The 11,692-nt window shown below is 36.9% G+C and overlaps 2 protein-coding genes across 2 annotated transcripts; both read left to right on the top strand.

Annotated features, from left to right (window-relative positions):
- The first annotated feature begins 296 nt into the window (after positions 1-296).
- Positions 297-5,349, top strand: LOC147847358 (GCN5-related N-acetyltransferase 7, chloroplastic-like). The gene is made up of 4 exons (XM_087339288.1): positions 297-526; positions 935-1,039; positions 1,967-2,087; positions 5,002-5,349. The coding sequence occupies exons 1-4, from the start codon at positions 497-499 to the stop codon at positions 5,163-5,165; spliced, it is 420 nt and encodes a 139-aa protein (XP_087195414.1). The 5' UTR covers positions 297-496; the 3' UTR covers positions 5,166-5,349.
- A 2,448-nt stretch (positions 5,350-7,797) lies between these two features.
- Positions 7,798-11,348, top strand: LOC147847357 (uncharacterized). Its single transcript, XM_087339290.1, has 7 exons — positions 7,798-8,328; positions 8,422-8,751; positions 9,702-9,833; positions 9,942-10,187; positions 10,323-10,439; positions 10,791-10,973; positions 11,064-11,348. Exons 1-7 carry the CDS (start codon positions 7,813-7,815, stop codon positions 11,331-11,333), a joined length of 1,794 nt encoding a protein of 597 aa, XP_087195416.1. The 5' UTR covers positions 7,798-7,812; the 3' UTR covers positions 11,334-11,348.
- Positions 11,349-11,692: the final 344 nt, after the last annotated feature.

Genomic DNA, 11,692 nt, shown 5'->3' with positions numbered 1-11,692 from the left:
AAGGGGTTATATCATGTTTTGGACTTCAAGGGAATGTTTTCATTAAAGACATGTCAAAAATTGCTGTAGAATAAAGACATGTCAAACATGCGATACAATACTGTCAAGGACATTCATGCCAAATTATTAGACCTATAATGTGGATAAGTTTATATACAAGGATGTTTTAAAAAATGTCACAGTAGACTCTCAAAGACGTCTCATGCCAAAGATATTTAACCTATGATGTAGATAAATTTATATGCGAGGGTGAAATTTATATGCACGCATAAACCATATCGATTTTAATTTGGTATTTTGTTTTTTTCTTAGTTTTACTTTGCTCTATGTAAACTGGTTGATCATAGGGGTGGTGTCTTGACTGATATAGGATCATCTTCAATACCTTTCAGCCATTGAATTCGAAGCATTGAAAGAAAAGGTTGAAGGTAAAAGGACGGCATTCGGAAAAGTTCATTGCGTATTGGCAACTCTTCCTTCAACCAGTATTGATTGTATGCATGAAGAATTACTGTCACTCTGCAAGGTAATCTTAAAGTTTTATTTTTATTTGTATGTACATTGTGTGATAACTTATGATTATCTTTTCTCGAAACTTGAACTCACAAACTTAAACGTAAAATGCAATCTTTTGACCTTTAAGGATATCGATACCTCTATCTCTATACTGGGACATGTGCTGATACAAAGTAACTAGTGACACATGGTATGCACTAAAAAGGAGTTTCCTCTCTGTTTTGATTATATGCATAATGCACCATACAGAATATTTGAGCCATATGTGCATGTGGGCATTTATGTATAAAAGGCATACATATGATTTACAATCTATTCGTTGGAGATAACAATGTCAATTCACTTTTAATTCACGGAGGTTTTTAATTAAATGCATATATGTGAGTTGCCTCAAAATATTTTTTGCCATGAATGGCAGATAGATGGAGAGATGGGAACATCTGAGGATCAAGTAGTGGTGGGGTCTCTTGATATCAATCAAACTGCAGTTTTGCCTAATGAACTCATCGGAAGTCGTCCCGAGGTTTGATAATCGTTAATATTAGATCAAACTAATGATATTATTGAAAATAAAGAAATCAATAAGTGAGGACGTTGTTCCTCCCAACCACCCCCAAGCAAAGGCTTTGAGAGGACCCTTAAACTTTGCCAAACCAGCATACATGGTTCAGAGATGTACCATGGCGTAGATGAGATGATAGGCACCTTGACACAAAAACTTCGCCAAACCACCAAAGTCTCCGAGTCTCTCACCCAGGAGATGATAAAATGGGGTAGTTAGTCCCATATTTATATATTAAGCCAAAGGCTCCTTGGCCGCCACGTAGTGCCTACATGTTGCTGACCATGCTAGGTTGCCTCAAACCCTACGATAATTATCCTTCCTTATTTATTTATGATAAATTAGTCTTCCCATTTGGACCTAAAGCTATGTCCATAATGGTCTGGGTTTTTCCTGATCAACGGATTGCAAGTCATCCTGTTTTGCTCCTAGTGAGCTTATCAGAACTCATCCTGAGGTTTGATAATCATAACTAGTGTAGTTTGGGCCTAGTGAGCATACTCGTCCTGAGATTTGATAGTCATAATTAGTGTAGGTTTTGCCTGATGAACTTATTGCAAGTTGTCCTGAGGTTTGATAGTCTAACTAATGAAGTCTATCTAGTGCTTGATTCAGGTTAAGATTCTCTTAATCTCTATTTATTGCTCAAATAAGGATATGGCTGAGATTCAAGTGAAGTAGATGCTCATTTAACCCACATTTGCGCAAGCATAGAAGTTGAGAAAAAGAGACTGGAAAACTAAATTTCACTAGTGTAAGGTGAGTATTTTTATGATAAAAAGCAAAAGAAGGGAGAAGGTAAATACTCGATGAAAGTATTCAATACAAAAGATGTAAAATTGTGTAAAAAATTGAAAACAAGTGTTACTTTGGATGCATTATTGATAGGGTAATGCAGCGAATCAATGTCGTGGATATCTTAGCAATGTTTGTGTTGCAAAAGAATTGCAAAGAAAACGCATCGGCCTAAGTCTTATTGCATACGCAAGGACAGTTGCAATATCACTAGGTACGTTTGCCAACATGTTTTTGTTCTTGATTGTATCCATTGATTTTCTTCTTTTTCATCCTGAAGTTATTTTAGTTTTGATGATTTACCTTTTGGGAGTGAGAGAGAGAGAGAGGAACTTTATACTCATGCAACATGATACTCTGAAATACTCCAATTTTTTGTCATTTCCCCAAATGCTCCTATATTTTCATTTCACCAAATGCTCTTGGTCAATCCCTCCAAAGAGAGAAAAAGGAGATAAATTGATTGTATAATTTCTTGAATAGTATGTAACTGAGAAAAATGTGCACGAATCAATCCAATACCTTTGCTCAAATAGCAATTGTTCCATGGCACAGTCGATGACTCGGTGAATGGTGCAATCGAGGACACTCTCAACTGCTTGGTCAATGGTAAGATCAAGTGCATGCTTGACAACTTGACAAATCGTTATATGGTCCTTTCACTAGCATGATCCACAATCCGGTTGATGGTTTGTTGGATGGTTCAACAAATGCAATTTGCATGATTCTGCTCATATGAACAAAGGTAAGGCGGGTGCTTGAGCATGGTCAAGACAATTATGGCTCCAACAAAGAGGGTGTGGAATATCACTCCTGCAAAGATGATGACTTAAGTGTGCCTATTGCGAGGACGTCTAGAGTGGAGAAGACCATGCAAACAGCCAACAAGTTGTTAGGTGTAAAGACCCGTAGTTCACAAATTAGGTAATTATTCGTATATATGTGAACACATTGTTCACCTGGACAGGACACCTCCTTTTGTAATGTGAACACACCTCTTTCTTTGTAGGGTTAACTAATATAATAACCTTTTTTTCTTGTCCACCAATCAAGGCGGTTGGGTACACCCAAAAATCTGTGTCTCTACTCTCATCTCTACTACAGTCTTGTTTGCTGAACGTCATCAATCAATAGCTGCTCCCTCAAACATCCCTCTTTACCTTTACAAGTGAGTACATTACTCAAACTAGAAGAAAAGTTGTTGAAAATCGAAAATGGAAATCGGATAACTAAGTTGGCGAAGTACATTGAGGTGTTACTTGACTATATCCTAAAATGAATCGTACCGGGAGATGGGATCTTTGACGTATTTGAATCAATCATCATCCACCTGATATGTTGAGATTCAAGAGGGGTGAAGGAAGTATACCGAGCCTGTTGTACAGATGATCCATGACACAATAGAGGTTGATATATTTTCGGAAACAGTTAATGAGGAAAAGGAATATTATATTCTTTTTCTCATTGACTAGTTATGATAAATGGCATATATAATACACTTTTTCTCATTAATTATTGATGACATTATGACAACGGTAGTTTATTCTTGATGAGAAGGAATAAATGATATGACAAGAAAGAGGTGAACTTTAAGTACATGGGTATATCCACCACACATGAGTTCACATATTGGACAATTGAGTTTGATTCTCAACACACCCTGTCAAGCTCAATTTTGTTGTGGATGATACTTACATTTGACTTGATATATTTTATTTTCTCTGTCAAGCTTGGCGAATTAGGGTGGACATAGCCTAGGTGCCTTCCAAAATTGTCCATGCCAAGTGCCTTGGTGGAGAGTTTCAGTCTAGTGACCGGTTCAAACATGTTGGTGATCCCATCTTACTATGGTCCATTTCAAGATGTAGTCTTGATGCATATCAAAATGTTCATTTTTATTTGGGACATCGTTTGTTCTGGTTTGAGCGATATATTCACTTGTTGTCTATTTGTATGACCTTCTTCACTCAAGGTGTGCTTGCCCATAAGTACACCGAGAGCATCTATACAGGAACCGTATTCCACACCATCTTTGTTGGAGGTATGATTATCTTCATCCTGCTCATGCATCTTCGACTTTCCTTTGAGCAAGTGAACTCAAGCAGATATATTTGCCCATTGGCTATTTACATGACCTTTTTCACTCTAGGTGTCCTCGCCATAAGTATACTGAGATTGTCTATATAGTAATGGTATTCCTTGTCATATTTATTGTAGCGTGCCATATAAGTCTAATGGTCCATCATGTGGATCCGTGTCACATTGACCAAGGTTCATCTCATCCTTGTTGGATGACTTTTGGCCTTGCCTTCCACCATACTTCTGGTAGAGCTTAGTGTGTACAAATCATGTAATGTTGAGCACAAAAAGATATTCAATCTTTCTCACCTACTGTTCCTTCATACACACACACACACATATGAAGAGAGAAATACCAAAGATTTAGCTCTAGGGAATGTAATGAGCATGGGATGATGATGAAGAGAGAATGCCCAATCCGTTTATCACATCTTGGCATTTATCATCATCACACCCCTTCCACACTTGGGAGGGTATAAAGGTTTATAGGTTCGCTCTTTACCATCTTAGCATCACTATTGTTGGTGTTGGTGTTGGTAGTGGCAACAACATTAGTGCATTCCATATATCTTGATTCTTTAGCATTAGGACATTTGCAGTGGCAGGGGCACAAGAAAAGAATAATTGTAATAAGGTCTTAAAACGGTGAGAAAAGAATAGATCCTAATATAAGTAATAAGGGTGAAGGGATAGAGTATTATTCTTATCATATCTTCTAACACGGGGAGGAAGAAAAATGTCTATGCTTCTTCTTTGTGCATTTTTTGGTCGTCTCTTTCCTTTTACTTGTGGTCATTGTCATCATCTCACTACCTAAAATTGTGAAGTGTATCTCAACATGTGAGACATCACCATCACCATGATTTGTGTGGTCATAACATCAAAAGATTGCTATGTGTTAAAATGGGTTCATAAGGGAGAGGTCTCCAAAAATGGTGACCAACTCTTGATGATAACAATAGGGAACTAGTCCATGAGATGTACGCTAGTAGTGAGTAGGGATTAAATTATATTAAATCAACCATTATCCCCTTCCATTTTTTTTCCAGGTATTACAGACTTGTATACCCATGTGGCTATAGGGAATGAAAGTGCAATTAAGCTATATGACAAGTGTGGCTTCATTCAAGAATCAATGGAGAAATCATCTGAGGCAAGGTTAATGGGACGACCACCCCGTCTCCTTTTATGGCTAGACCTAAGACAAGGATAAAAATGTATCATGGTTCTTTTTTATGATAATTTTTTCCCTTGAAAGCCAAGGTCAGGAAAAAAAATTGAACTCTTGGCCTTTGGTTGATGAGGCAAGTGTTATGCCATAAGATAGTAGTGATTTTGGTGTTTTGTTCATTAATTGTAATATTAACTTCTCTTTTATACATAACCATGCAATGTCATCCTCTATGAAGACATTGATTTGTTTCTCTCGCATTTGTTTTTGTGTATTTTAAACACATTTGAATTTGTGTTGATGAGAATTACTTTTGTGGTGCAATCATTCACAAGTTTGGTCTTATCACAAGTTCTTTATACTCAACTCCGATCCATCACCAACATTAGAGAAAAATACCAATGCATCCTATAAAGTCTCCTATTTTGAGAGAGACAACCTAGGACAACAATTGGCCCACACTTTAAGCAGACCTCAAGGCCACTCAAAACACAATAACCAATGAAGCAACTCAAATCTTAAAACTTCATAATCCACATTCAATTAGTGGATATTGACAAGGTAAAAATAAACAACATAGCTCTATGAGGAGTGGACCTCTAGATGGATCACACTTCTAATGAAGAGTTCAAGGTCTTGGAACTACAAAATCAATTCCATGATAGCCAACAATGTAAAGCCCAACCAAGAAAAGAGCTTAAAGATACAATTAGATAGTTGGTGGTTCAAATTATAGCATGAGCACTAGAAAAACATTGATATAAGGCACATGTTATTGAGATAGAGCCACAACTACAAATAAATGACAGCCACACCATCAACCATGGTCAATAGACCTACACTATAGTTATATAAACCATGATCGGCCTCTTGATCACCCCAAAGACAGCCCCAATGACTTAGAGATAGTTAAAGATAAGTAAAGTCATCAAAAGTGTTTAAAACATACAAAAGAAGTATATAAAAAAATGAATACTAAGTGAATGAAAACCACTGGTAAATTTTGGAGAAACCTTAAGGAGAAACATTTCATTAATAAAATTCTTGACATCAAGAGTGGCTACTCAATTCCAACATATTGTGTAAAAAGGTATCAACATAGTGTAAAAATGGATCACTTTTGGTTCTAAAGGTCATATTTAACCTTTGAGGATGGCAATAAAACAAGCTCTCTCTCTCTCTCTCTAATGAAAACATATTAATAATGTGTGTGAAGAAAACTACTTACAATGGGTGTCACAATGGAGTATGGTCACCCACTAACTACATGGGTGGTGGAACATGATGAATTGCCAATAGGCAAGACGAACATTCCACTAAGGAAAGAATTTCCACTTGCTCCAATAAAGAAAATCGCCACATTAGTACTCCCTTCGACTTTCATAGATATGCTTTGACTCTATGCCTACCATCAAATACAAAAGCATTGTGCATATCCCAATTATGCCATAATCCCAAATACCTCAAAAATCGGAAAACGATCTCCATCTTTAATTTTGGGCCAACCAGTGTGAATTGTACAAACACCCAGTGTGTAGGCGTCAAATAACACCCTGATAAAACTTGCCAAATTTGAGAAATGTAACTCCAAATCTAACAAGTAGTCGGACATTGTATGAAACGATGAGTACTATCTTCCATTTGAATAGTGCAAAAGAAGCAATTGCATTTTGCTAGTCCACATTGCTTTAGAGCTAATCCCAAAGGCAACCCCTCTCTCTCTCTCTCTCTCTCCCTCTCTCACACACACACACAATATGAAGAGAAGATGGAAAAGCATGGTGGAATTCCAACATATTCAAAATGAATAGAGAAAGCTCAAAATAGAGATGTCCTTGGTTTTCTCATTTTTAAGATGTCATTTAAGCGACAAGTTGTACATACATTTCAAATTAACTTAAAAGACATGAATACACATCTCCAATCTCAATTCTTGCTTTTAACATCACTTTTCTAACGCATATTTAAATGTATGGCGAACAAGAATGAATGCAAAGGTATTGTTCTAGACTTCTAGTAGTAGACTCGATACACAGATCAATTTAGGTACGCAAGAGCCGAGCTCTGATGATTCGGACCCAAGGGTTAACACTAAGGTATCCAAACCTAAGGATTTAACAGGAGTCTGTCTATGCACAACACGAAGAGACCAAGACATGGACCACCAAGTGCTTATTTCAAAGTTCAACCCCCCCTCCCCCATGGTTTAACACGCGGGCAGATGACATGGAGAACCGACTAGAGAGGGTTTAGCCATATATGGACACCCAAACATCGAGTGAGGCCAGAAGATAGAAGATATGGACACCCAAACATCGAGTGAGGCCAGAAGATAGAAGATATGGACACCCAAACATCGAGTGAGGCCAGAAGATAGAAGATATGGACACCCAAACATCGAGTGAGGCCAGAAGATAGAAGATATGGACACCCAAACATTGAGTGAGGCCAAAATATAGAAGATATGGACACCCAAACTCTTAAGATTTAGAGGGTTTATGGTGTAGTAGTAGATAGAAGATAAGCCAGAAGAAGAAGACCCTGAGGATTCCCCCCTGAAGAAGAAGAGACAGGGCAGGTATGTTGGTTGGAAGAAGAAGAAGAAGAGTAGATACACAGAGCGGATGATGGATTATGATGATCATGCTTCCTCCCTCAGTTCGATGTGATGATGACGACCTGCACGGCCATGTTGAGGCCTCCTCCCTTACCTCCTTCTTCACTCCTCCATCGCCCACAAGCAACCGCAATCGCAACCGCAGCCGCATCATCGCACCAATCCTCTCATTTCCCAACCCTCTGTTTCTGCACTTCATCTCCTCGAATCATCAACGATGCAGAGAAGAAGATCGATTTTTGGCCTCTCCAACCTAAACCTAAACCTAGTTATAATGTTCTTCAACAGGTAAGCCCCCATGATAAAGCTAACCCTGATTATGATGATGATGGTGATTATGAGGAGGAGGAGGAAGATTATTTTCAACAACCAGGCTTACATTCTAAACCTAAATCTAATGACGACGATGAGGAGGAGGAGGATCTTCAGCACGAAACTTTCCAAACTAAAGATGAACTTAATGATGATGCTCCTAAACACGTAGTAACATTCCATTCTAAATCTAGACCAAATTATGATAATGGTAATCTTCAACAAATAACTCTCCAAGCTAAAGCTGCACCTAATGACGATGATGTTCCTCAACAAGTAAGTTTCCAAGAAAAATATAAATCTAATGATACTATATTCTCAGCCAAAACCAAATCTAATGATGATGGTAATGTTTATGTTATGCTTCAGCAAGCAAGTTTTGCTCTGTCATTGTCTCTCCGAGAAGTTGGTCTCTCTCAAGAAGACTCTACCTTTGTCTCTTCCAATGCTCCTGTTACACTTCAAGCTCTTGTAGATGCATCTTTAGAGCTTGAAGAGCTCTCCATATGGACTTCTCAGAAGAAGCCTGAAAAGAAGACAAATATAGACTTTTATAGCAAGGTTTTGGAATTGTGCTTGGCTGATAGAGGTCGATGGCGATGTGGAGCTTTAATAGAAAGCTTCGGAGTGGGTAAACAACATATTTCTCGGATCACCCATATTCTCTCTTCCCAAAACATTGCAGGTTTGATGCAAAAGGTTGGCATTATTTTCATATCCATATGGAATTTTTATGTGCATTTTGAAACCCCAAACATTACACATATTAGTTATCTTGCGATGGAAAAAGTAAGATTGTTTATGCATTTTGAAATCCTAAACGTGAAATCTCAGATTTCATGCAAAAGGTTAGGAATCATTATCTATCATATAGTAGCTTGGATTTGGTGTAAAGGTAACAATCAACAACGGTTCGGTTCGGTTTGGTTAAAGAGTGTCAAAACCAAACCATTTAAACATTTTGAAACCTGAATCGAATCGAACCATGAAACCGTTTAAACCGAACCGTTAGGTAAAAATCCAAACCATTAAACCGTTAAAAAACTTGGTTTCATGGTTTGGTTTTGGTTTTCAACTTAGGTCTTTAAAATTTTGCATTATTTCAAATTTTAAAGATTTTTCCTAAAGGGTGAGAATTAGGCTTTAAACTGAAAAGGTTGTTTAAAAAAATCATTTAAAAACCATCAAACCGAACGTTAAAAAAAACTGGAACCTGAACCGAACCGTTGCCAATTTTTATGTAAAGGTTATTGTTCATTTGTTTATCCAAATGGAATTTTCATGTGTAGATTTCTGTCTCTTTAAGTAAGCATTTAAAAACCCTAAGCACAGATCGGCGATTTATGGAAATGTCTAGGCCCATTTTCACGTCCATGTGGAAATTTATGGTTACCTCTCATTAAGAGTCCATCATAAAAGCTTAATTCTTAGTTGTGGTGAAAAACGTTAGGTTTATTTTTATGGAGATTATGTCGTGTCATATAATCACCAAGAACAGTTCAGAAGGCGTGAATTTGTTTCACCCAAAACCAAGTGAAAGAGTGTTCCTTATAAAAATTTCAATCTTTCTATTTACTCTATATAAATATAGTAACAATGATCTTAGTATAGTGTTAATATCACCTCATATATCCTAATATTTTCCTTAGATGAGATTCCTCGAGGATGTTCTTCAAGATGAAAGGGATGATGGTATTGTTGTACGATCTCGTAGAATGATGCGTGAGATGTCGATCAGTCCAGATGATAGTCTTCAAAAGACTCTTTCATTCTTTGAAAAGGTTTCCCACAACTATAATCTTTGGTTTGTTTACTAGCAATGATGTGATTATATACTGAAGTAAAAGTTGGGTTAATGACATATTTATACTATATGATTAAGTTTTTAGATGGAAGCAAGGCCGGGAGGTATCAGCTCTTTAAGCAGTCCAAGAAAAGCCCTACCATATTTTATTGAGGAATTTCCTCAAGTGTTTTGCCGTGACCTCAATACAGATCTCAAGACTCTTATGACCTACTTTGAGGAAATAGGTGTGCCAAGGAACAAACTTGCTTCAATAATTATGCTCTATCCTTCAATCCTTTTCTATAACAACATAGAAGAGCTTCAAAATAGATTGAGAACATTAAAGAAGGTGCCATCTTATACTTCTTGATTTGTTGTAAAAAAATTTAGCTTTATGATTCTCAAAACTAATTTGTTATACATACAAATGCTAGCTTAATACAATATTTGCAGATCTAAACTTTCTTAAATTTCTTGCACAAAGGAAGCAAATGTAAAGCCGCGAGATTATGGCATGATGATTGTGAAATATCCCTGGATATTGAGCAGAGGTGTGGAGGATAATGTGAAGGAAGTTGTGGAATTCTTAAAGATAACAAAAGTAATATTCTTTTCTCATTTCCTGAAGTTGATTTGCATAATTCTTTTACCATCTTTGAACAAAGCATCACAAAGTTCATTGCTTATCGAAAAGAAATGTTAGTTTTCTTCTATGGGGTTCTTGTGAAAAATAACTTGGATCATGAAGATTGTTGGATAACATGTCCATTATCTATCTTAAGCTAAAAACGTTTTGTTTGCAATTATCAATACAATGTTGGAAGGCTGTACTAAGATTCTAGGGCAAGATAAAAATAGTCTTACTATGGGCAAGTATTTGATATTATCAAGATTTTTGAGCAGTATGTGGATGTTTTAGTAAAACTTCCACCAAGAAGTGGACTTTTTCCAGGTTTCTCCAAGAAGTGTTCGACATTCCATTACAAAATGCCCCAATCTGTTAGGATCCTCCACAAGAACTCTAAAGGCAATGGCTCATCAGATGGTGTTAATTGGTTTGAAAACGAAGAAGATTGGGCATGTAATTTCCCAAAGTCCACAACTCTTACTAAAGACTCCACGAGCATTTTTGGAAGTGAGTACTTAAAAACCATAAAAAAAAGGAAATTCATAATTTATCTTCAGTTGCCACTGTGTTGATTTGTAAGTCTTCATGAACTTTTAGATTGTGGGATTTTTGGAGAGTTTGGGACTCAATGAGGATGATATGCCGAAGCTTTTAGCTATGTCTCCATCTTTGTTTGCGTCAACCATACCATTCCTAAAGACGAAGATCAGATTCTTCCACCTACTTGGAATACGTGATGAGCGGATGAAACTACTCTTGCAAAAGTATCCGAAAGCACTGTCAATGAGTGTGGAGCGCTCTTTGAAACCAAGGTGCATGATAATTTTTATTTTATGCGAGCCAATGTTAGCATTTTTTCTTCTCTAGTAATCAAGGAATCTTATCTCTAAAAATCCTAGCTACAGTACCTTTTCTATGTTCATCAATATGAACATTTCTTTTGATCAGGAGATTTGGCCCTACAAACCCTGCCAATATTATTATTTGCAATTTGATTTCAATTGACTGGATTTCTTGCTTGAAAAACATGCCCTTTCTTACCTTGAACTCTAGACCTACGTGGCACTGTACATTTTATATTATTAACAATTTGATTTCAATTGAATATGGATTTTCACACAAAGGTTATCGAGTAATCTTTGCCATCTTATGGCAATGAAGAATGGAGTTGGCAATGGAACTCTTCACCTATAACTGACATAAAAACGGGCCCTATCAATATATTA

Source organism: Azolla caroliniana, unplaced genomic scaffold (genome assembly GCF_043228905.1).
Source record: "Azolla caroliniana isolate FFs.n. ecotype wild unplaced genomic scaffold, voAzoCaro1.0.p SCAF_1133, whole genome shotgun sequence".
Taxonomy (NCBI): Eukaryota; Viridiplantae; Streptophyta; class Polypodiopsida; order Salviniales; family Salviniaceae; genus Azolla; species Azolla caroliniana.
The sequence above is the reverse complement of the archived record's forward strand: the minus strand, read 5'-3'. Positions and strand labels throughout refer to the sequence as shown.

What these genes read in the sequence shown, in the direction of transcription:
- LOC147847358 (XM_087339288.1), top strand. Translation starts at nt 497, where the DNA reads ATGCATGAAGAATTACTGTCACTCTGCAAG. An exon ending in AATTACTGTCACTCTGCAAG is followed by an intron (nt 527 to 934) that starts GTAATCTTAAAG and finishes CATGAATGGCAG; the next exon opens with ATAGATGGAGAGATGGGAAC. An exon ending in TCATCGGAAGTCGTCCCGAG is followed by an intron (nt 1,040 to 1,966) that starts GTTTGATAATCG and finishes CATTATTGATAG; the next exon opens with GGTAATGCAGCGAATCAATG.
- LOC147847357 (XM_087339290.1), top strand. Translation starts at nt 7,813, where the DNA reads ATGTTGAGGCCTCCTCCCTTACCTCCTTCTTCACTCCTCCATCGCCCA. An exon ending in ACGATGATGTTCCTCAACAA is followed by an intron (nt 8,329 to 8,421) that starts GTAAGTTTCCAA and finishes GTTATGCTTCAG; the next exon opens with CAAGCAAGTTTTGCTCTGTC. An exon ending in CTCTTTCATTCTTTGAAAAG is followed by an intron (nt 9,834 to 9,941) that starts GTTTCCCACAAC and finishes TTAAGTTTTTAG; the next exon opens with ATGGAAGCAAGGCCGGGAGG.